Source organism: Phaethon aethereus, assembly GCF_964289735.1.
Source record: "Phaethon aethereus genome assembly, chromosome: 5".
Taxonomy (NCBI): Eukaryota; Metazoa; Chordata; class Aves; order Phaethontiformes; family Phaethontidae; genus Phaethon; species Phaethon aethereus.
In genome coordinates this window covers 3,555,485-3,578,991 of record NC_138579.1, presented here as the reverse complement: position 1 = coordinate 3,578,991, position 23,507 = coordinate 3,555,485, and the positions used below count along the sequence as shown (strand labels likewise).

General features: G+C 48.2%; 1 protein-coding gene across 2 annotated transcripts; it reads left to right on the top strand.

Annotated features, from left to right (window-relative positions):
- Nucleotides 1–4,083: 4,083 nt before the first annotated feature.
- On the top strand, nucleotides 4,084–22,754 carry CDKL1 (cyclin dependent kinase like 1; the record flags this gene model as incomplete). Of its 2 annotated transcripts, XM_082000689.1 has the most annotated exons (9): nucleotides 4,084–4,342; nucleotides 11,595–11,716; nucleotides 14,071–14,143; nucleotides 16,551–16,641; nucleotides 17,415–17,615; nucleotides 20,236–20,318; nucleotides 20,853–20,909; nucleotides 21,549–21,704; nucleotides 22,647–22,754. In XM_082000689.1, exons 1-9 carry the CDS (start codon nucleotides 4,175–4,177, stop codon nucleotides 22,752–22,754), a joined length of 1,059 nt encoding a protein of 352 aa, XP_081856815.1. In that variant the 5' UTR covers nucleotides 4,084–4,174. The 2 variants fall into 2 exon arrangements, with proteins under 2 accessions (XP_081856815.1, XP_081856816.1); XM_082000690.1 differs by lacking the exon at nucleotides 21,549–21,704.
- Nucleotides 22,755–23,507: the final 753 nt, after the last annotated feature.

The window sequence follows — 23,507 nt, the reverse complement described above, 5'->3', positions numbered from 1 at the left end:
ATTTCCCCAGCTGTAGTATAAATAAATATGATAAGAACCAGTATTCTATATGAAAGCTTTCGATGACTTTTCCCCTTTCCCTGTTTTGTCACATGCATTTTTTCTTTCTCTTTTTATTTCTCCATTAAAGAGTCGCATCAGTTCCTTTTGTCTTCCTCATTAATTACAATTCTTGAGGTACCATTAAATATAAATATAGACTCACTACAGAACAGCATCTGGTTTTACTACCTCACATTAACCTGCTAGCTTTGATGTAAGTAAACACAGTCCACAGGCAGATACAGTTCATGAACATTTGAATTGAGGGTTTTTTTAATGAAATCTTACAGCATACTGCTGCCTACTCAATTTCTGTGATCTGCTGCCCTAGGAAAGACAGGTTAGAAGCTTTACACGTCATTTTAATAAAGCAGTAAGGTAAGTGTGTTACAACGGCTTGGCCTGTCTGACGGCTCTGCTGACACAGCAGAGCCAGAGTGGTTTGATCTTAACTCGCAACCTGAGGAATGGGGCTCTGGGTTGTCTGCTTAGGCATCAGACTACGTGATTCATAATTTAACGTGAACGGAATTAACTCAGCACACGTGATGACTCAGTAATGTCTTTTTGCTACTAGGTACAGCTGGAGTTTTTTGTTGCTCTGAAGGTCTGGAATGAAACATAGACTTGCACATAATTTAGCATTTTATCCACGTAGCATTGTCATTCAAAACTAATTCTTGTTGTTGACTTGATATTTAAATCAAGTCAAGCTTTTCAGTTCTGAAACTGTATCAAAGTTTAATAAATAGTAAGTGTACAGACAAAACTTAAAAATCAGTTCACATGAGCTGTAATTAGATCATTGGTATTGAGAGAGGGACATGTCATTTTCGTGTTTTAAAGAAATGGAGCGCTCTAGTACTGAAATTACTTCTCCATAGGTAACGGTGATTGGTGATTAACCCTCAAATGGAATAACTCCTAGTCTACAAAACACTTTAAAAATGAAAATGAAGACAAAGTGAAGCACCAGGTGTAGATGTTGTAGAGCTTTCACTTAACTTACCTCATTCACTGCAAACATAATTTTGGCATCATCTTTGAAAACACTTAAAGAAGTCTCTAAAAGACTAGAGAAGTCTGTAAATAAAATACGAATATTTATGGGGAGTAACTGGAGTAAATAACTATTAGGTCATGACACCGTCATGCAAAAGTAATGAACTGAAAGTATTTTTCTTTGAATGACATGAATGGTGATTTGCTGAACCATAAAAAATGAATCTAGGAAAGTCATAATTTAATCAAACCACCTTTTTCAGCTGTTAAAGCATTTCTAATGGCATATTCTGAAATGCTTTCTCTGGTCTGGTTTTATAGACGGTGGCATTTTTGGGATGATCTGCAAGATACTGTTTCCTAGTATAAAACCTCACTCATTACTCTTAGCGGAGTATAGCACAACGGATTTGCATGTTTCATAGCTGAAGCGGCCAGTCTCGGTGACTCTGACTAGTATAATTTGTTAGACTGTTTAAGTTAGTTTGGTATTGTCTGTATCTTTGTATGTTTTTGTGACATTTCAACCAGGGTTGAGGAAGCCTAGTGTGTGGTTTTGGAGTTTATAAAGCAAAAGCTTGCTCATACCCTTATTACTCTTTTGACAGTTATCAAAGTATTAGTTATTTGATGCACAAGGTTCATGTATTCAACGTGAAAGCCTTAAAACAGGCTCACAGTGCTCTTTGAAGTACAAACAGTATTTGAAAAACAGCCTGTAGATTAGTATCTCTTGATTTCCTAAACAAATTCATTGTAACTGAAAAATACAACTGTAGTTGTGATGACATCTCTTTAAAAGATGGAAGGTACAATGCGTCAGTGAGCCACAACGTCTCTGAATGAAGAAAAGACTGGGAGACTTTCTGGAAATGTACTTTTTAACTTGTTTAGTCATTAGATTGTAACGGAGACTCTAACTGCACTTGTTCCAGTTTGTGTAACTAGGCTTTGTTCTACGTAAATTTCTGTTGCAGTTCATTTCAGTCTGTGCCAAATAAACTATGCTTTATTTGATACCTAGATGTGGTGTGGTAGACTTGCTGGGAACAATACCTTGCCAGACATATCTTGAAGGAAGTAAACTGGTCTCCAGGTTTTATGGCAGTCAATGGGAAGGGCCTGATCCAGGGCCGGCCACGCTTCTCAATCCTACGGACCTCCTGGGAGCCACACGACATCTCCCACATACAGTGGATCAACTGGAGGGAAAGGGAGGTCTGGGGATAGCGCAGAAATGAGAAATCAGAAAAGCAGTGGCAGACTTTTTCCAGCTTCGTGCTACCCAGCGCTCTGCTCCGGCACAACCCTGCTGCCAGTTGCCTGGAGTCGCCACGGAACCCCTCGTGAGTTGTCTGGCTTGAAACTCAGAGGCTGGCTACTTCAAGCCCGGTTCATCAGGCAGATAGCAGCGTGGCTGGTGGGCTCTAAAGGAGGGTTGCTTAGAACAAGAAAATGTGAACATGAGCATCTGACGCTCCAGCCTGGACACAGCTCAGTCTCAGCAGGATCTAGAGCAGTTGATACAAGCCTTGCCCTCACACGTTGGCCACCTGTGTACCACAAGTGGTTCAGCCCTTGATCTGTACCCCAGAGCTTCAGTGGTGTGCTGAGGTAAAGAAAAGGGGGTTTGTGAATGTCCCTTTGGGACAACACAAAGAACTGCCAGTTACTGGTAAATAAATAAATGCAGACAAATATTCCTCCTCTGCAGAAGACTCTTCCCACTGTGGGTGAATCTCAGCATCAGCCTGTATGTGTTATCTGGGAATGCAATTTGGACTGTCTTCTTTGATGACTTCTCTGAGGAGCTTCCTCAGCGGTGTAGTCCTTGGACTTCTCTGAGGCAGCTCTGCAGGTCTCACAGACAGCTGCACCAGAAGCCTTCCTCAGAAGTGCTGTTGAGAGTTGAGTTGGCTTGTGGTCTTTGTCACATACTTTCATTGCAAGTCTTGATAGAGCTGGGAAAATCTCCATGGCTGGATAGTTCTACCAAAGAACACATTTGTCATAAGAATACTCTTCACCCTTTCATTTTTAAAGTGTGCAGAGAAAGAACCAAAAAGAGACAAGTATGTGTGGCAGCTAGAACAGGAAGAGACTACTCCTCCTCAATGGATGTGGCTTAGGAAGAAAAATAAGTAGTGGATCTTTCGTCCTAAGTAGAATTCAGGAAGCACCCCAGGAAAAGATTGGGGAGGGAGGAGGCATAAGATGGAGCAAGGCGTCTGCACAGATCTCCAGATCTACTACTGGAAGCAATTGCCACCATAGAAGGCCGTCTTTGGCAGGGGGTGAGGAGGTGGCTAAGGAGCCATGGAGCTAAATGGGTGCACAAGGATAGTAAACACAAAGGTAAGAGATGGAAATGCTCACTGGAAGGTCCTAGCTCCTAGTGGAAGCTCATCAGGTGGCAAAGTGGACAGGGTGGAGATGTTCTGGGGATATGCAATGTCTCCCATGCCTCACACCAACGCCAGAGCAGGAATGCCTGGGTGCCAGTGCTCTAAGCGATGCCCATGCTTGGGCATCCCAAATACGCCACCCCTGACCCTGTGCTGTGCCATGGCCTCCAGGTCCCCCCGGGGAATGGCCTCCCCTCCTCTCTGCTGCTCCTGGTTGGAGACGGAGCCCGGGGTGCCAGAGGAAAGGGCTGTGGGCAGTGGTTGCCTGCGTTGGGGGGGGCATTCCCTCTTCCTCCCAACCCTGCAGGGAAATCGAGTAAAAACTAGAGACCCCCGCAGAAAAGCAGGGCGTTGGAGGGGGGTAAAGACAACATGGCAACGTACAGCATCAGCGCCCCGACGGGCGCCTGTGGCCCCGTCAGAGGCCATGGGGAACCCCTACCTCACTGGGGACCGCCCGCCTGCTTTTGGGGGTCCCCGCGGAGGTTCCTCCCCCTCCGCCCCGGAGAGGGCGCTCCCCTCAGCGTCCCGGCGACCGCCGCCTCGCAAAGGCCGTTCCCCGCCGGGGAGACCCCCCGCGGGCAGGCCCCCGCAGCTGCGGGGAGGCGGCGGAGGGCGGGCGGCGCCGCTGCCCCGCGCCGCCGGGGCAAGGGCGGGCGGGGGAGACCGGAGCCGCCGCTGCGGCGCTCTGAGGCGAGGGAGCTGCGCCGGGGCGGCCCCGCGCCATGGAGCGGTACGAGAAGCTGGGCAAGGTCGGGGAGGGCTCCTACGGAGTCGTCTTCAAGTGCCGCAACAAGGACACTGGCCAGATCGTGGCCATTAAGAAGTTCCTGGAGTCCGAGGAGGACCCGGTGATCAGGAAGATCGCCCTTCGCGAGATCCGCCTGCTGAAGGTGGGCGGCGGGCGGGCGCCCGGCCCCGCCGGCTCTCCGCGCCCCTTCTTCCCTCGTCCCTTCCCTCCGCCGCTTCGGGGGCGCCCGGGGCCGGTGGGCTCCGCCGCGAACGGGACCGCTCCGGGCGCGGCGCCTGTGGGGCCTGCGGACTATGCCCCACCATGGCGAGCCCGGCGCCGCGGCCAGGGGGTCCTGGGGAGCGCTGGCAGGGGAGGGGGCGTCGTGGGGAGGCGGGACGTGGTGAGGGGGGAAGCGAGGAGGCGGGGCGTGAGGGCAGCCATGAGGAGATGGGGCGTCGTGAGGGAAGCTGGAAGGAGACGGGGCGTGAGGGAGCGGTAGGTGAGGTGCCGCAGCCAGTCGGTGTCTTAGGGAGAAGGTCGGTGCCAGTGAAGGCCAGTGGACATGCCTCGGGATGGAGGTGATCCACCACAGCCCGGCTGTCACCCATCAAAGGGTGTTGGTGGGAGCTGAGGCACTGCAAAGAGCAAGGCACCGGCTGCCTGCAGATTTGTTCAGCGTGGGTAGTTGAGGAGCATCAACAAAGTGCCCTTGTCACTGTGCCCTCTGGAGCAGGATTGACCCAGACTCTGTCCCCCCATGGAGGTGGTGATGTCCTGGCTGGTACAGGCACAGCTCTGCCCTTGGTGCGCGGTTGGCACCGTGTGTAACAGACCCGCATCCGGGAGGTTCCCCCCAGAGACGAGGACTGTCGGAGCGGGTGTGAAGTTTGTGAGCAAAAAGTGAACCTAGATAGCACAAGATGTGGGACAGCTGTGGTGTGCAGCTCTCCTCGCTCCCCGCCTTATAAATCTGCGCCGACCCCTCCTTTAAACGCTCTTCTGAGCACCTGGTTGTGGGGTATCTGCAGTGTTGGAGCCTGACGTGCAGGTGGGATTGAACCATGGATTGAATGCTGGGCGCTGTGTAGGCTCAGAGGTATTCACGCATGGAAGCGGCTGCAGAACTGGCACCTGTGAACCATGGCAGCACCTTGTCTTTGCTGATCTTTTCTTGACTTCTGTGTGAGAGCTCATCCTCACATAGAAATGCGTCACTCATTCAGCCTCTGTGGTTTTTTTCCTGGCAAAATAAAATGATGGGAACATTTGCAGTGAGTCACACCCCAGGTCCATTAAGCATGCAGAAATGAGGAGAAACCCAGGAGAAAGAGGGAGAGGATGGATTAAGATTTCCTTTCACACATCCAGCTTCTGGGCAAAGTTTCTGGAGCCAGAGATTGTACTCGTTGCTTCATGCTTAGCAGACACCCGTAGGCTGTTGGGAGTTTGTCCTATCTCTTTTTGAACTGGTATATTCATTTGGTCTCCATAGTTTCCTGAGGCAGTGAGTGCCACCACTTCAGGAGTATGTTGTGTGAAAAAATATTTCCTTCTATTTGTTATAAACTTGCTGCTGGGTGATGGCATACAGTACCCCCAGCTGTGTGTTACGAGAAGCAGAGTTGTTCCCTTTTCTCTTTCTCCAGAGTACTCCTGATTTTATGTACCTCCATCATCTCCCCATCTTCAGCTTTCTCTTTTCCATGCAGAAGAGCTATAGCTTTAAAACATTGAACTGATTAAAGAATAGTATTATCAACATGATGGCTTAATAAATTTTTAAATAGTCACTTCCAATAGGAATCCTTTTTACAATAAATGTGCTGTTAAGACTAGACACAGTGCATTCTTGTAGACAGTCAATGATTTAGGACTTTGGAGTTAAGAAAAGCCTACAGAAATCTGCAGAGAAAGATGTTCCATTTTGTTTAAAACTTCTTTCCCAAAGTTCATAATCCTTTGGTCTCTGATTTCTGCATGACGTTGTTCCCAGACTTCACTGCCTGTTGGTGTTTGTGTAGCAGCAGTTGATGCTCACTGCGCTCAATGTTCCCTTCCATAGAGTTACCTTAATTTCGTCACTGGGAACCAAGTAACTCGTATTTGCAGTTAAGTGCAAGGTTTCAGCAGGTTGCAGTATTTCTGATATTTCTTTTCCCAAAATCTTTTTGTGCTATCAGCTTGTCTTTTATTGAGTATTTCTATGTAAATAAATGGTGTACACGTTATTGTCAAAGGCATATGAATACCCGATTCTCTACCTGCTGCAGAAAGAGGCAAAATAAGCTTGGATGCCATCTTAGAAGAGCTGTCATCTAAGAAAAAAGCGTATTTATTTTTCAGTTAGATTTTGGAGAGAAGCAGCCTAAGTTTTTGTCCTATCTGAAGCAAACAGATGACATGTAGCTGTATCATTTTAGTAAACAATACTGGAGACGCATTAAGATTTAAAGGATATTAAAGATCTGAAAAGGAAAATAATCATTGCAGAAGTCACTTGTAATGCAGATGGTAAATGCATCATCTTTAAGGGTCCAAAGCTGACATCGCTGCAGCTAGCCTTGGCAGGATCTGCGTCAGGGTGCCGTTGATTTTAACAAGTGCAGACCTGCTTGACTATCTTTTCAACTTTTTCTCTGTAAATAGTAACAGTTTGTTTGTTGAAGTATTTCCTGGCTTACGCAACAACTAAATGTTTGTCAGAGATGTAGTGAGGTTGTGTTTCATCAGCAAAAACTGTAGGGCCTGATAAATTATTATTCTGCACAGCAAATACCTTGTAGACAAAGGGCTTTCTATGGCCAGGAGCCATGGGAGGTGGGGTGGGAGAGCGGGGCTGTACGCAGAGTCGAAACGCCCTGTCTGATCCTGATTCCATAGGAAAGGCTGGAAATACGGGAAAACAGAGCGAGTCTCTGTGTAAGCCCATCAGCGCTTGCTGTTTCCAGAGGGGTGGTGTTGTCTCCCCAATCTTCACGTGGAAGCTGAGACAGTTCTTAGCTCTGAAATTGCAAAGATGAGAGAAAAATGCAGCGCAAAGCTTTGTTCATATATGAAACAGAAAATGATCCCCGTCATTTTAGCACGGGAGCTTTTGTAATGCTGGGGAAAAGCCCATACAGCCCATCTGGCCTGTATGCAGAAGGCGACACACGGCCTTGTCACCCAAGCAGGAGGCAAGGAGGGGAAGCCCATCCGGTGCTGCCAGCAACCGGCAGCATCGATAGAAACTGCACTCTGAAACACCGCGCCGCGGGACAGGGACGTCGATAGGGTGACTGGCAGATTTGCGGTGGCTTTGTGTGCACGTCTGCCTGCACAAGAGACATTGGCCCAGTGAACCTGACTGCCTGGTGAGCCCCAGCCATGGAGGCTGGCTGTGAGCAAGGCACGGGGAGATGCTGTGGCCAGGGGACCTTCTCCAGGCCTCGCACAGGCAGGTTAACCCACTTGTTGTGTGCAAGAGCTTGTTCACACAGCTGTGTCCTGTCACAGCGTCCCTGCTGAGCTAGACCTCGTGCTTCCAAGCTCAAGCTCGCTCCCTCCAGAAACCCCAGCTCCGCGCACGGGTGAGGGTGGCCGGGACAGGCTGTCTCGTGGGCATGGCCTGCTCCTGTGGAAGTCAGTCCTGAAGGCCGACTCGTACAAACAGCCTGTAACTGCCAGAGGTTTTCCAGAGATCTCAATCTGTTAGCATCGATTTAACTTTCTTCTTGCTCTACAATCGGTTGGCAATTATTTCATCCTCACTTGTCTCTGAAAGTGTAATCCAAGCACTGCAGAGTGTCTCGTCTGCCTCCATCCCTCTGGCAGGCTTGGCCGTGCCCAGCAGCCTGTCCGTGCTGGCAGGCAGATCTGCTGAGAGCAGCAGGGGAGTTGGGCGCCTGTTACCCAGCACAGTTGCTGGAGGCCCAGCCTGCTCTCAGAGATCTCTGTTATCGCGGATCTCTGGGAACATAATATGCCAACACACCGAGTGCATGGAAAGGGAAGAATCCACTTTACACAGTCTGTCAGGAGCTGCTTGACTGGTGAGGGAAGGGGCCGTACCAGAGCCACAGCAGCTGTCCAACTTCTGTGGTGGAGTCTAACCTGGTAGACGGGGCTTTGTCTAACGTGCACGTGGCAAGATGGTACTTTGCTCGATGTGGATACGCGTAACGTGGTAGGTGGCACGGTATGCACACAAATCCCATGTGATCGAAAGCTGAGGGAGATGTATTGTGTGTTCGGGTAGAAGCAATCACTGTGATTTAAGAGATCTGGCAGTGGCAGACAAACCTTTCCTGTCCTTTCCTGCATGTACATTATTTCCATTTCAGGAACGCCAGGGAAACCTTTTCCCCAGCAGGACTTACCCTGGATCTCTGCTTTACCGTGCCGCAGCTCTGCAGGCGGGCTGCTCTGACATGCCAGCCCCGACGGTTTCTGAAGGCTGCTGCAAGGCTGCATGCCTTTTCTGTGGTCTAGACGGGTGAACCTGGCTGTTTACGCCCTTCCCGGGAGAATCGCAATCATTGCTGGGATTTTCAGCAGTCTTGCGGGCCATTCTCTGTCTCTGATCATCTTTTACAAGGTGGATATGGAAATGACAAGAATAGAGACACTACTAGATAAATACCAAACTTGAGACGTGTTATAAGCCTCCTCCCTTGTGGTTTAATACTTTCAACTAGCAGCCTTGCCATGGGAACTGAGGGTGCGCAGAGCAAGTCCGTCCGTTATGCGAGGTCAGGAGACGTGGCCAGGGCAGAGAAGGTTGCACTTCCAGTTAGCCCCTGCTGACACTTGTGCTAGACAGGGAAGGCACTTGGCATATGAATACTCTCCATGGAGGATTGAGGAAGCGGTCAGAAGGTCTTGGTTGTAACCTAGGTTTGATCCAGATGGGTGCGAAGGTCTTCGATGTGCTTTACACAGTGTGGGCAGGAGCCCCAGCCCTGCAGAGGGATTGAAGGAACAAGACACGTATGTGGTAGATGTTGTTTAGAAAGATCAGCTCCTTGCTGCCAGCTTGCAGGACTGGAACGGCCACCTTCTGCACACTAACGGGGACCTTGTGTATTGGCATATGGGCTTGGTATAGCTTGGGTTCAGTATAATGTCCCCCAAAGGCAGTGAGCTCCCTGGAAGGTCTCTTTTTGCAAGGAGCTTTTACAATGATATTCTTTAATACAATTACATTTTGCAAAGGGGCCCAGAGTGCACCCATCAGGGCACTGAAATGGCCCCTGCCACGTCCCTCCTACCTGTGACAGGCTGGCAATGTGGTATGGTGGGCGTCTTTTACTGAGGTATTTCTAGCTTACTGGTTAACCCCAGGATTTAAGTTGTGACTTAGTGATCCTTCACCTTGGGGTTAACTGGCTGCTTCCCCAAACAGCTGCATTCCTCAGTTGAGGCCCCTTAAGCTTTCTCCAGTCGTGACTCTCCGCTTCCTTCCTCCATTGCAGGCTTTTTCAGATGGCTTAGAGGCACATTAGAAGGTAGAATCATAGAATTGTTCAGGTTGGAAAAGACCCTTAAGATCATCAAGTCCAACCATTAACCTCGCACTGCCAATTCCACCACTAAACCATGTCCCTAAGCACCACATCTACATGACTTCGGGGATAGCGACTCCACCACCTCCCTGGGCAGCCTGTTCTAATGCTTGACAACCCTTTCGATGAAGAAAAATATCTAATCTAATCTAATATCTAATGGCACAACTTGAGGCCATTTCCTCTTGTCCTCTTACTTGTTACTTGGGAGAAGAGACCAACACTCACCTCACCACAACCCCCTTTCAGGGAGTTGTAGAGAGTGATGAGGGCTCCCCTCAGCCTCCTCTTCTCCACATTGAACAACCCCAGTTCCCTCAGCCGCTCCTCATCAGACTTGTGCTCCAGACCCCTCCCCAGCTCCGTTGCCCTTCTCTGGACATGCTCCAGCACCTCAACGTCCTTTTTGTAGTGAGGGGCCCAACACTGAACACAGGATTTGAGGTGCGGCCTCACCAGTGCTGAGTAGAGGGCTACGATCCCTGCCCTGCTCCTGCTGACCACACTAGTGCTGATACAGGCCAGGATGCTGTTGGCCTTCTTGGCCACCTGGGCACACTGCCGGCTCATGTTCAGCCGGCTGTCAACCAGCACCCCCAGATCCTTTTCTGCTGGGCAGCTCTCCAGCCACTCCTCCCCAAGCCTGTAGCGTTGCATGGGGTTGTTGTGGCCCAAGTGCAGGACCCAGCACTTGGCCTTGTTGAACCTCATACAGTTGGCCTGGGGCCATCGATCCAGCCTGTCCAGATCCCTCTGCAGAGCCCTCCTGCCCCCAAGCAGATCATCACTCCCACCCAGCTTGGTGTCATCTGCAAATATACTGAGGTTGCACTCGATCCCCTTGTACAGATCATTGACAGAGATACTAAACAGAACTGGCCCCAGTACTGAGCCCTGGGGAACACCGCTTGTGACCGGCTGCCAGCTGGATTTGGTGGTTAGTGCAGCTCCTAGGCAATGCCCTTTCCAGCCTCCTTGCTTAGAAATGTGTTTGTTTTAAAGCCTTGGTCAGGCAAAGCCCTTGTGGATACAGGTCCCTGCAAGCAGAGGGGATGGTGCCCTGAGTCATCCAAAAAGAAATAACATTCCTGAGTTGGGTCTGGCTTTTCTTTGTTTCCTTTTCTGAATACCGTGTTGTGCCCCTTGATTCAAGCCCTCTCCCAGGCCTCCCCCAAAATGTAGGCAAAAGAATAGGGAATGAGAAGCTCCAGTAATGTCCACCCTCATGTCTTGCAAGGTGCGTTTGAATAACCCTGCTGTGTTCAGGCTTTTTGTGTGGTAAGAAGGTGGCTGAGCTCTCCAGGAGAGGAAGCCCTGGTATGAGCACATGAAGTGGATTGAGAGGAAGAGGAAGAAGCAGCAATAAAAATTCTCCTAATTAACCCATCCAGATTCTGACAATAAGCTGGTGAAGCTAAGACCATGTGCTTTACTTATGCTTATTAAAGGAGGAGTTCTCGGTTTCTCCTGAATTTGTGTTTGTCTGCTACAGGCTCTTGCCGTGTGTGATTTCCCAAGCTCTTCTCCAGGGAGAGCTGCGTTTCATTGCGGTGCAGTCAAAGGCTGGATACGTACAATGAAAGGCGCTGCCGGAATAGCTGTGGGCACTGTGATGAATTCTTTATCTATGAGCATCTTCTGTAAGAGGCGCTCGCTGAAGCCAAGCTGACTTGTTGCCCACAGTCATTTCCTAAAATAACTACACCGCAGGCTGGGCTGGAGCTGAGCTGCTTCTTCATGTTGTGTTCTGCTTGTGTAAAAGGTTTCAGCTCAAGGAATTGAGTCCCCGGTGGGTAAAAGCACTGTCCCCCCACCTTTACCACACTTCCCTGTGCAGTAACTAACCAGGCCATCTGCTGTGTGTTACAGCAACTGAAACACCCCAACCTGGTGAACCTGCTGGAAGTGTTCAGGAGGAAGCGGAGGCTGCATCTGGTCTTCGAATACTGCGACCACACAGTTCTCCATGAGCTGGACAAGCACCCCCGGGGGTGAGTGGCCTGTCTCTCACTGGGAGCTCTGAGCAAGGGAGTCGGGGGGTGTCCATGCCATTGCTGCTCTGCAGAGTTTTCAGAGGAATTTCATTAATTACAGGAGAGGTTTCTCAGCCCGGTGCCCAGGGCTTTCTCTGTTACTGTGGTTTAGCAATGGTGTCCCAAAGAATTGCCTATGAACCTGCATGTGCTCCTGCACAGTGCTGCTCACCAGGGAGACTGGGGCACTGAGCCTGAGCGTTTGGGTGATCTTTGGCTGGCTCGGCAGCAGCAAACCCTTGGGAGCATCTTGTGTCTCACTGAGAGGAGGTATGGGCTGCTGGGGGCGGCGGGCAGGGGCTGGGGGCACGCAGCCCTCCTTCCTGCTGCTCCCCAGGTGTGTTGCACATCACTGTAGGAGGCTGCGCAGGTGCAGGCTGGGGGCACTGGGGCAGTGTGGTTGAGCACCCAAAACATAGACAGTCTGTAGTGATGTCACTGATGACCCGTATGACAGACCAGTGACTTCTAGCCCTCTGGCACACCGCTGTGCTAAGGAGTACGTGTTGGCTGGTAGGAGTTACCAGGAGCTATGCCTGCACCTCTCTGCCCAGCCTCAGGTCAGATCCCCTCTTCTTTAAACAGGCGCTTGCACAAAGTGTGAGCCACACGGGCAGAAGGAGCACTCTCCAGGACAGGGTTTGTTCCTTTGACACATTATGAATGACACTCCCACTAAATACATTGTTCCTAATTATTCACAGTGACTTGGTGCTGTGGAAATGCTAGGCAGAAGTTCATAAATCATTTTATAGGCCTGGAGCTAAATGAATTGCCTGCAGGAGACTAATTGGGGGTTGAGTAAACAAGAGCCTGTTATTCTCTTTCTGCCTGATGTGGAGCTCTAGAAGGAGAGCGGAGCATGCTGACAGCAGATCGCTTTGTGAGCTGGTGAGCAGCTTTCACCTCAGTTTCAGCCTGTTCACCTGGAATCTGAAGAGAGGATGGATAACTTTGAAGAAAATGCTTCACATTTGCTTTCTGTTGATCAGAACAACTCCAGTGTGAACGAATGTGTAATGCCTGGTTGCATACTTTGCTTTTGATCTTTGCTACGGCAGATGGTCAAATCTTTTGTGGTCATGATGAAGATGGGTGGGTACATGCCTCTTTGCACCATGTTTCCAGGTCATCTCACCAACTTTATCCCCTTGTCAGGCTCTCATCTTTCTAGGATGTTTCTGCAAGGAAACTCGAGCATTGCAAAAGCAGTGTCAGCACAATATCTTCAGTCCTGACAACAGAAGATGTCTTGAAGAAAAAGCCAGGCTTCCTGCATATTGTTTTGGTTCAGTTTCAGGCTTTTTTGTTCTTTATGATGAATCAGAAGCTTTGCAATGCTGCAAACATTTCAACACATGAAATAACATTGGATTTGAGCTTGAATGTTCCCAAGGCTGTCACCTCTGCCTTTCCTGAGGTCATTGAAGACCACTACAGACACCCAAGGAAGTTTAAGAACCGTTGTGCCATAGCTGAAAGAGAGAGGAGGAGGCTGGATCTTTCCAGATTTCGTTCTCTGAAGTGTTTGCCAGCCATTGGAGGGAAGGAGGGGAGATGCAAACCAAAGCAGAGCTTTATACTCTCATAAGAACATCCTTCCCTGTCCCATTTTGGTCACCTCTCCACTCTGGACAATCAGTGACATGACAGCATTGCAAGTCATGCATCTATACCATGGATACTTCACCATTTCCAACTCTCTGAGCAGTTGCAGAGGCAGAAATGCCTGCTGGCATTTCAGGAGGACTACCAGGAAGCATGGATGCTAAGCACAGCCACAAGTCAGGATTTGACACAGCCTTACACACACTGATGTGTGCTCATCAGTTGGCAGCGGCTGAGTGGTACGAGACACTCTGGCATGCCCTTACCTGCCATGAATCCTGGTATCTTGTTGCACTGACTGGATTTGGAAGTGATGTTGGTGTTCCCTTTGATGCTTCTGCAATGCTTGGAGGGTAACTTCACAGGAGACTATTGCTTTCTGCAGGGAGATGCACACGGACCTCAGCCTCCGCTCTGAAACATGGGAAGAGGTACAAACAGCCTCCACCATCAGCAGCCCAGCGTGACTGGTTTTCTGCAGTGGAAGATCAACAAACTGAGAGTTATTATGTATTTCCTGTAACTTATTTGTAGGAAGAAAGTGCACTTAGTGTTTTTTGTCTGAGTTGGTCCCTGGCAGTTCTGCTCAGAGATCCCTGTACAATGTTAGCACTCAAAGGTCTCCTCTTCCTTTTTCCTGTAACAGTGAAGTTATTTTTAAGCCAAAATAAAAATGTAATAAAAGTGTGCTTTTTTTAAAACAGGATGCCAGAGCATCTAGTGAAGAGCATAACCTGGCAGACCCTCCAAGCTGTGAACTTCTGCCATAAACACAATGTAAGTCCCCTAAACAGCACTAACGATTGCTGTAACATGGCTTTGGAGGAGAAGGAGATTCTGTTGCCATTTTCCTGATTACAGAGCTTTCATCGGATGAAGTCAGATGAAATTTCCTGTTTTCAACAGGAAGCATATATCTGAAATATTAGTGAATACCCACAAGCTGCATTTACTATCACACAGGTCCCTTGGGTTTGCTGTCAAGGAATGGTTTACACTAATGACCTTAGACAAACTGAACAGGAATATATCCTTGTATGTTCCCTGTGCCATGCATTAGACTGACATTTAGAAAACTGGCTTAACTTCTAGTCAACAGAGACCTGAGCAAACTGCTACTGATTTCACAGAAAGTCCTTTAGTTGATAGTCATAGGCATTGAATCATGACACCAGTTAAAAGGTTTCAAAAATTAGTTACGGTAAACCAGTTTTACAACCCCTCCTCTGCTCTCTGGAGGGAGATGTGAGCTGTTTGCATGGCAAATATTTTGTAGGAAGCAGTGGGGACGCTTTAAGAAGCGGGGAAGGGAAGGAGCCTTTTGGAGAAGTTCTTTGGGCAAACTTAGCTGTAATTGTCTTTGTTTTTGTTTATCTGCCAGCATTTGAAATGTAAGAGTCGGGAAGGGGACCACTCTGGAATGGGAGTTTTGACTTTGCTGGGAGAATTATGTCCAGTTGAGCCACAGAAACTTGGCCATAGGTCTGTCCTGCTTCCAGGATTTGTTGTTTTGCTTCTTTTTTCTGTTCCCCCACTCAGTCTGAAAGATTTAATGGAGTTTTAAAGCCAAGGGAACAATGAGATGCTGCAGTCTGACCTGCTGCAGATCACAGGTAATGAGGTTTTATACAGTTGCCCTTTTTAGAACTCCATGACACTGGTATAACAAGCAGCATTTCAGTCCTCAGGGGGAGGCACAATAATTTACCACCAGCTTAGCTACGAAACGCCTGACATGTTTGCGCTGAGGTGATGGTAGGGGACAACAACATGAGCTAGACTCCAGTAATTTCTTACTGTTAAGAAATCCTTTCATCTTCTCTTTCAGCAGGAATGATTGCCCAGCACAATGGGCAAGTGGTACGTGGCTGAATTAAGAGGTTTTTTAAGTAGAGCACACCTTTCATACATAGGCAGAAGAAATTAAGGTCTCTGCTAGTCTGATCAGCAGAAACTCTTTGCCAAGGCCAAATACAATTTCTGTGAACCTTCAGCAAGTAAGGTTACTTCCTAAGAATCACAGAATTTCTGGTGATTGCTCCCTCCAAAGGACTTCTGGAGATCATCTAGTCCAGCGCTCCCACTCAAGCTGGGTCAGCTAGAGCAGGCTGCTCAGAAACTTCTTCAGTCAGGGTTTGAGTATCTCCAAGGATGAAGGTTCCACAGCCTCTCTGGGCAACGTGTTTGGGTGTTTGGCCACCCTCACAGTAAAAAAAAAAAACTGCTTACTTTTAAATGGAATTTCCTGTGTGTTTAATTTGTGCCCATTGCTTCTTGTCCTTTCACTGGACACCACTGAGGAGAGCCTGGCTCGGTCTTCTTTACTCTTTCCCATCAGGTATTTATACACAGTAATAAGATCCCCCCTGAGCCTTCTCTTCTCCAGGTTGAATGATGGTCCCATCTCCCTCATCCTCTCCTTGGATGTCAGATACCCCAATCCCTTAATCATTTTAGTGGCCCTTCACTGGTGTCACTACCGTATGCCCCCATCTTCCTTCTGCTGAGGATCCCAAGGCTGGACACAGCACTCTGGATGTGTCTCACCTGTGCTGACTAGAGGGAATACCTGGTGTACTCTGGCATTTACAAGGATAGATAAAGTCCCACATCTAAACCATAGCCTTCTCACATCCGTGAGCTTTGCCAGCAAAATCATTTGCTTGTCCACTAGATTGCCAGTAAATACAGTTCATGAACTTCGTCCAAGAACCAATCCCAGGGGGCCCTACGCACAAAAGCACTTCCTAGTAGGATCTCCCCACATATTCGTAAAACTGAGCCCCTTAGTAGGAGTGTGTTACACATAGCTGTATCAAATGAGTTGCATTTGCAGAGAGCCAGGTTAACAATAATCCTTGCTGTGCAAACTTCGCTCCTCATGCTAGCAGATGCCAGCTGGCTCTGGGGAGCTGACTCACTGTGGTCCAAGGGGTACGGAGCTATGCAGCTGAAGCTGGGAGCCTGCACAGTGTCTCATCCCAAAGGTGGGGTACAGGCAGGGTAGTTGTCCTGCCCAGCAGGACGTGGCTTTAGCTACTGTTAAGAAATCCTTTCATCTTCTCTTTCAGCAGGAATGATTGCCCAGCACAATGGGCAAGTGGTACGTGGCTGAATTAAGAGGTTTTTTTACCTGAGGGCCAAGGTAAATCCTTGCTTCTAACCTTATTTTTTCTGTTTCTAGTGCATCCACCGAGATGTAAAGCCAGAAAACATTCTGATAACAAAGCACTCAGTCATCAAACTTTGTGACTTTGGATTTGCTCGCATACTGAGTAAGTGCCGACTTACTACTTAGTGGATTGTTAACACGTGAAAGCTCAAATGAAGTGTAGGATCAGGCTTTCAAACACCAGTGAAGACTCACTTGTTCTTGTCTGATGCATGTGTAAATCATCCTGTATAAAGGCTGTCATGTTTTCACAGAGAAGCTCTGCTAAAGGCTTCGTAGAGATCCCCAAATCAGCTTAAAGGGAGCTAGCCCAGACACGGCGATGCCAAGTCCCTGTGTAAACAAACTCCATTTGAGCTCCCTGCTGGTGCAGCTGAGCTGCTGGTGGTGCTGGCGCTGGTGGATGGAAGTCGGCCTTGGGCATCTTGGAGCTGCCCAGCCATTGCTTACGTAATGGTGGAGACACAGCTGGAGTTCCCTGGCAGGAGCAGCCCCTCTGGCAGAAGGTGCTGTCTCTGCAAACAATGGCTTCACATTTTCCGTTGTAAATAAACCCCCTAGTCTGTTTTTTTTTTTTTTCTTTAGCTCTTGTTCAGACAAATCATGTGGGCTTTGAGAACTGACCACTGGCTGGTGCAAGGCTCTGCTGTGGAGCTCTGCGTATTTTTCATTTGGAGAAAAAGATGGTCTTGATTTTTGCCAAATCTTTAGTCTTTCCGAAGTTGGGTTCTGCTAGTGGCCAGTGACTCATCCTGTTCCTGTAGCTATTGCCTGCCCAGGAGATGCCCCAACATGTGTAACAACCGATGGCAGCTCATCTGCATCGTTCTGATCCCACATTCCCGTCTGTTTCTCTCCTTCCTGACTGCAACCTAGCTGGTCCGAGTGATTATTACACAGACTACGTGGCTACCAGGTGGTACCGCTCTCCGGAGTTACTTGTGGGAGACACCCAGTATGGCCCTCCCGTGGACGTGTGGGCGATAGGTTGCGTCTTCGCAGAGCTGCTATCCGGGGTCCCCCTGTGGCCTGGCAAGTCTGACGTCGACCAGCTGTACCTCATCCGGACAACCCTGGGTGAGTGTCCCCTCTGCACTGGGCTTCCCGATGCCTTTGGCAGGACTAGAGCTTGCCCAGGAGGACTTTCCTCTGTGGTGTGTATTGGGATTAGCCAGGAGGTGAATTTACCCAGTGGATCTCTCCCTTTAGTAGGTGCTGGCTTTATTTGAGGTGTTACTGTCCTTGAAAGGGAGCTGGGTTTTCCTGGCATGACTTGCACATACACACCTTGTTAGGAGGTTGTGTAGTTGGAGTCACAGATGCTGCTGCAGGTCCTGGCGGGATTTGGGGAAATGAAGTTGGCATCCACGTGTGTGGTGACTGTTCTTCAGAAAAGGGTCTGTGGGGTAGAATTGGTTTCAGCTTGTATGAGCCAGCAGTGCCAGGCTGTGCCTAAAAGGCTCACCAACGGACAGGGCTGCGTAAGCAGGATCATTGCCTGCAAACTGCCTGAATCCGTTCTTCCACTCTCTTTAGCAGTGGTGGCCCCTGGGAAGCTGGGTCTGGTGCTGGGCAGTTTAAGATGTGGGATGTGTTAGGTGACCACCGGACGACCCTCCTAGTCCTTTAGGGTGGCTCGGTGAGTACCGGGGTGTGGGGAGCACAGGGCCAGCCCCGCAGGAGACACAGAAACACCTGCCTCTGCTGCTGTCCTTTCCACATCTTCAGCTGTCTCCACACAGACAGAAAAATGAGGTGCCTGTATCAGAAAGGACCAGGAATGTTTTGCGTAAAGGTTTGAAAGATCCAGGTGTTTTTGAGGGTTTGGTACCAAGCAAAGTGGTCCCTGCCTCTAGAAAACGAATAGTTGGATTTAGTTCATCACAGCTTTGGAGGTCTCGTAAACATTGCTGATGCCTGTTGATGGCTGTGTGCTTGAGAAAGAGAGTGTGAACACTGAAGTTTGACTGTTCCACCTGTTTGTCTATATTCACCAAGGCATTTTAGGAGCTGGATTTAGAGCAGAGGTTAAATAAAAAAGCCATTATCCGTGTTAACACTGAAATTAATCCAGTCTCATTGATTCTATTTGATATTGGTGTGTAACATCTGATTTCTCAGACGGAAAGGAACAAACCCCCACTTTTAATTGAAATTTGTTGTAATGAGTGAGAATTGTAATTTTTACTGAGCAGTTTATAAAACTGTGAAGGTGACTAATGGCTCTAAGCAGATAAGCTCCTTAGCTAGAAATATAGTTAAATGTTGATTGCTTCATCCTCCAGAATACATTTATGCCATGTTAGGTGAGTTATAATTTATTTTTAATGATAGGGTTTCAGCCAGAGGAAATGATCTTTTGATCCAGGTGATGGACTGAGGCAGTGTTTACAGAGAAAAGCTCCTTGGTCAAAGCTGTGTAATTATGATGGTTTGGCTATTGTACTGGCTCTTTTGTTATGGGGTTGATTTTAACATTTTGCTTGCTCTGAGCTGCTCTAAGCTTCAAAAAAGGGCCATGAAGCTGCGTTGGGGAAAAGCGACAGCATGTTCTTGTTGGTGCTGCATTTCAGCTCTTTTCTATACAACATGCTCAGGAGTGTACAAAAAGAATTTCACCCAATGTGAGTTAAATTTTAATGAAGCTGGAACACTTGCGGTTAGCCTGTCCCATTCCAGCAGTCAGAGAAGACACAACTGTTTATGCAGCCTGCCTTCCTCCTGGGAACCCTTTTCTTTTGAAGGTGCTGAAACACAGCATTACAGCCCTGTTCACCCTCCCTCGAACCGAGCACGCCAACAAAGCATGCCCACGCTGCCGGGCAGCCACTTCCAAAACAAACAGTGGCTCCTGCCTGTTACTCATCAGAGCCCTGGGCTGGTCCATCACATCTGATGTGAGCAGAGGAGTTAGCTGCTGATCTGGTCTTGCTTAATTAATGCTTTGGGAAGGATCCCTTGGCTGAAGCTCAGTGCTGTGGCATGGCTGGAGTTTCAGATCCTGGTAGGTGTTTGCACAGCACCCTCTAGCTATGATGCTGAGATGCTTTCCCCCACTCACACACAGATCTTGAGTTCGGCCAGCCCACGGTGGAGATACAGGTGCTGGCACAGAGCAGTCATGTTCGTGCCACTTAGTCCCTTGGCCACCTCATTCCCTGGTGCTCTACTGAGGGATCTTTTTGCTAATGCAAATCCAAATTTTCATTTACCCAAATAATGCAGTGATAGGATCTAGGTGTTTGGCATGGGGAGATACACAGAAATATGGATTTTTCAAGGCCCCCAGCTATAGTGGCCACAGTTCGTAAAAGCCTCTCTGCTGCACAGCACAGAAGCTCGGAGCCTGGAAGATGCACAGTAGCTGGGTACTCCTGCTCCAAAAACTGCTCCCCCCAGCTGAATTTCTTTGAGCTATTTACATCATGAGGCCCTGGGCAATTGTGACTGCGGGCAGCTGGAGCTGTGTGGCCCTGCCCTTCATTCAGCACAGTCACACGACTGTGGGATCACCGATGTCCTGGACGGATGTTAGTTTTCACAAAAGAACGTTTTGTCAGCTCACTTGATGGTACTCCATCTCCTTAGGTGTTCTCTCAGATGGCGTCAGCCTTGTTAGAGGATATAAGCTTGTTCAATGCAGGCACTGTAAAAACAGCAAACTAATCCAACTTTGTTTTTTTATTTTTGGTCAAAGGGGATCTTATTCCCAGGCACCAGCAAGTGTTCAGCACCAACCAGTTCTTCAGCGGGGTAAGAGTTCCAGACCCAGAGAGCATGGTAAGAGCTCCCTCCAGACGCACTTCCCTTGAGCCTAGCGCTGACCAGCAATCTACCTGCAGTGCTAAGGAGACATGGTGTTTGGACAGAGAAGTGTTCCTGTTTCCTTTCACTCGGAATATACGTGCTGTCAGCTTTGGAAGTAGAGCTGGAAAAGCCTCGCTTGCTCAGCTTGACCAGTCCTTTGTTGCGCAGCATTTCTTCCCTATCCCAAAGCTTTGCCCTCTACTTTGCCTGTGTACACTAGAATGTTATTTGGAGGCGGCTGAACCCCTCTCATGATATTTTAACCAATACCCGGTGTAAAAGCAGTCAGACAAATGCTTAATCTCTGCTCCTTCTCCCCCTTGCTGGTGGCACAGCAGCCAACCTACCCATCCTCAGTAACGCCAGGCAGCTCCCCTCCAAGCACAGAAGTGACAAATGCATTTTATGAGATACAGGTCATGTTGCTATGGAAAGCTGGTTCTCTGTACACTAATGAATGAAAAACTTGCTAATATGAGCACACTCACTGTTTTTTTTTCCCGCCAGGAGCCGTTAGAAGTGAAATTCCCTAATATTTCATACTCTGCTTTAGCTCTCATGAAGGTAAGAAAACTACAGCTAGTGGAGGAGCTCTGCACTGAGACTTAGCAAATGCAGCCTGTTTTGCTTATCCAGCTGGTAAATGGTTTGAGAGTTGTCTACTGCATTACCAGAGATTCATTGAAAAACAGAGCTGGAGGGGATTCGGAGAGGCCTTTTAATCCACTCATCTTTACCATGGAGGTGGAAAACATACGATTCCCTTATTAAGATGCAGTGAATGGAAACGGTGAGGATGGACACGTTAAAAAGAAGGTGCAGCTGTGGATAGTATTAGCCACACTAAACACTGGAAGAACACAGCTAGTGCCATAGTGGATTCCCCTGTTTAAGACAATTGTTCTAGTTCAAATGAAGGTTAAGGACTTAACTGGTTTTTGAGGCTTGATGGTTTGCTACGCCATACAATTGCAACTCTCCCTCTGGCCACAATTTCTATTGCTGCCTTGTGGTACTTGTTCAGTATTAGCTGCTTCACAAGCTTTGTGCTGACTCTGAAAAGCCACTCTTAGAATCCATTAAAAAAAAAAAAGACTAACACATGTATCTATGTGAATACTCGTTGGCTGTGGTGAGTAGCTCGAATTGTGCAGACCTGTTTAACAAGTGTTTTGTGTGATCCTTTACTTCATCTTTTCAAAGGGTTGCCTTCGTATGGACCCTGCAGAGAGGCAGACATGTGAGCAGCTGCTGCAGCATCCCTATTTTGACAGCATCAGGGAGGCAGCGGATCTGGGGAAAGAACATGAAAAAACAGCTCGGAAACCAGCCAGGCTGACTCGGAAGCACATGGCAGGGGTAACATTTTCATAGTAGTATTTAATGTTCTGTGCCTGAGGAGGGGGCTGGTTCTTTTTGTTTGGCTCCCAGGAGGTGGGCTCCTGCTGGCAGTTAATTGTGAGAGAGGGCTCCTACATTGGACCGATCTTAATTTTAGCCGGAGGAGAAGATGCCCCTCCTGGCTAAGGAGTAACTCAGTACAAACTGAATTCTGCAGCTCCACTGGGTCACTGGGGATAAGCAGCACAGCGATGTGAAAGATCAGGTTTATCCAGGAATGTGCGTTCCTGACAGAGTATAGCAGGATAGCTGAACAAACCGGACGGGCTTGCGTGGCTAGTTTAATCTGGAGTTCTCTGGGATCTTTTTGCTGCTTTTGAATCCCAAATTATGGAGATGGCAAAAACGCCCAGTTCCATTTGTAACTGCTGATGGGATGCGATCCCTTACCCCGCTCCACGTTACAAAACACACTGGGTGTTTCTGCGGCTGGACTTGCCAAGGGAATGTCTCCCTGCCACTTCAGTCTTTCCAGATTCCAGCCCAAGTCTGCAACTCCAGCCTCAGGATGAGAGTCATTCCGCAGTTCGTTCTTCCCGTGAGCCACATTCCCCATGGCAGCTGTAACACCGAACTGGTAACGTGCAGGGCAGTTGGGGTGTAGGGTGGAGAACTGCTACAGCGTACAAATTCCTGAATCAAAGCGACTCATCTCTTCCATTTTCTGTGACTTGGGATATAACAGTAATATTTTTCTTGCCCCGGATGACTGGAAGACATACCTTTAACGAGCTGTTGTGGTTGCAGCCCCGTTGTAGAACACCAGATCCGTGACTCTTAGCGTGAAAAGTACGGGGTTACAGTGTGCACAGTTTTATCGCTTACGTTCCTTTTTGAAAAATAAAATGCATGCTTTGTTCTCATTTCCAACGAATACACACTATGTAACCTTTCCTTTAGTTACAGCACTTGCCTCAGTTAACCAGTAGTAATGCTCTGCCGGCTTTGGACAGCAAGAAGTACTGCTGCAAAACAAGGAAATCAAACTACCATTTCCCTAACATCTAACTGGATGGCAGATTAAAAGCTATTTATTGTTCAAGTCATTCAGAAGTTATACAAGGAGGATACGTGGTGGAAAACTAAATTAATACATGTTATTGCAGATACAAAAGAGGTCTGTAAAGTAATGTACTCGGGGTTGGTAATGAAAGGAAGTGATGCACGGAGAGAACTCCAAGCTCACGTTAGTCAGCGTTCTGCGTACAAAGGAAAATACATTTGGTTTGCTTTCATTCATGATTGTATACATATTTCAGGATTACTGCAGCCCCATGTTTACAGTGTGAGTTTAAAAACCCTTGCATATCTATCCCCTGTATTTCAGACTTGGCAGAAGAACTGCAACCTTGCCAAATAAATCAGAGTCCCGCTGTGTCAAAACAGCAATACTGCTTTAGGCTGGGGCTTAAGTCCCTGATCCCGCAAGGAGCTGTAAAGGTATTGCCGATGCGAGTAGAAGACAGATGTAGGTGTTCGTAGAGCCAAACCGGATGAGAGGCTACCTGTCTGCTCCAGTTAGTTACAAACCTGCTGAAATAGCACTGCTTTAAAGATACGTCTATGTACTACATTTATAGATCACAAAGTATTATAAGTACTGGTCATGACTTAATGGAAGGCTCGACAGGCACCAGGAGGAGAACATAGAAACAATAAAACCCGGTGTTTCTTCAGTCTTTCAGAGTTTCTCCTGCCTGTTTCTTCCTTGCATTATGAGGTTGTTTTTATTTGCTGTTTCTGTCAGTAGTGAAGTCACTT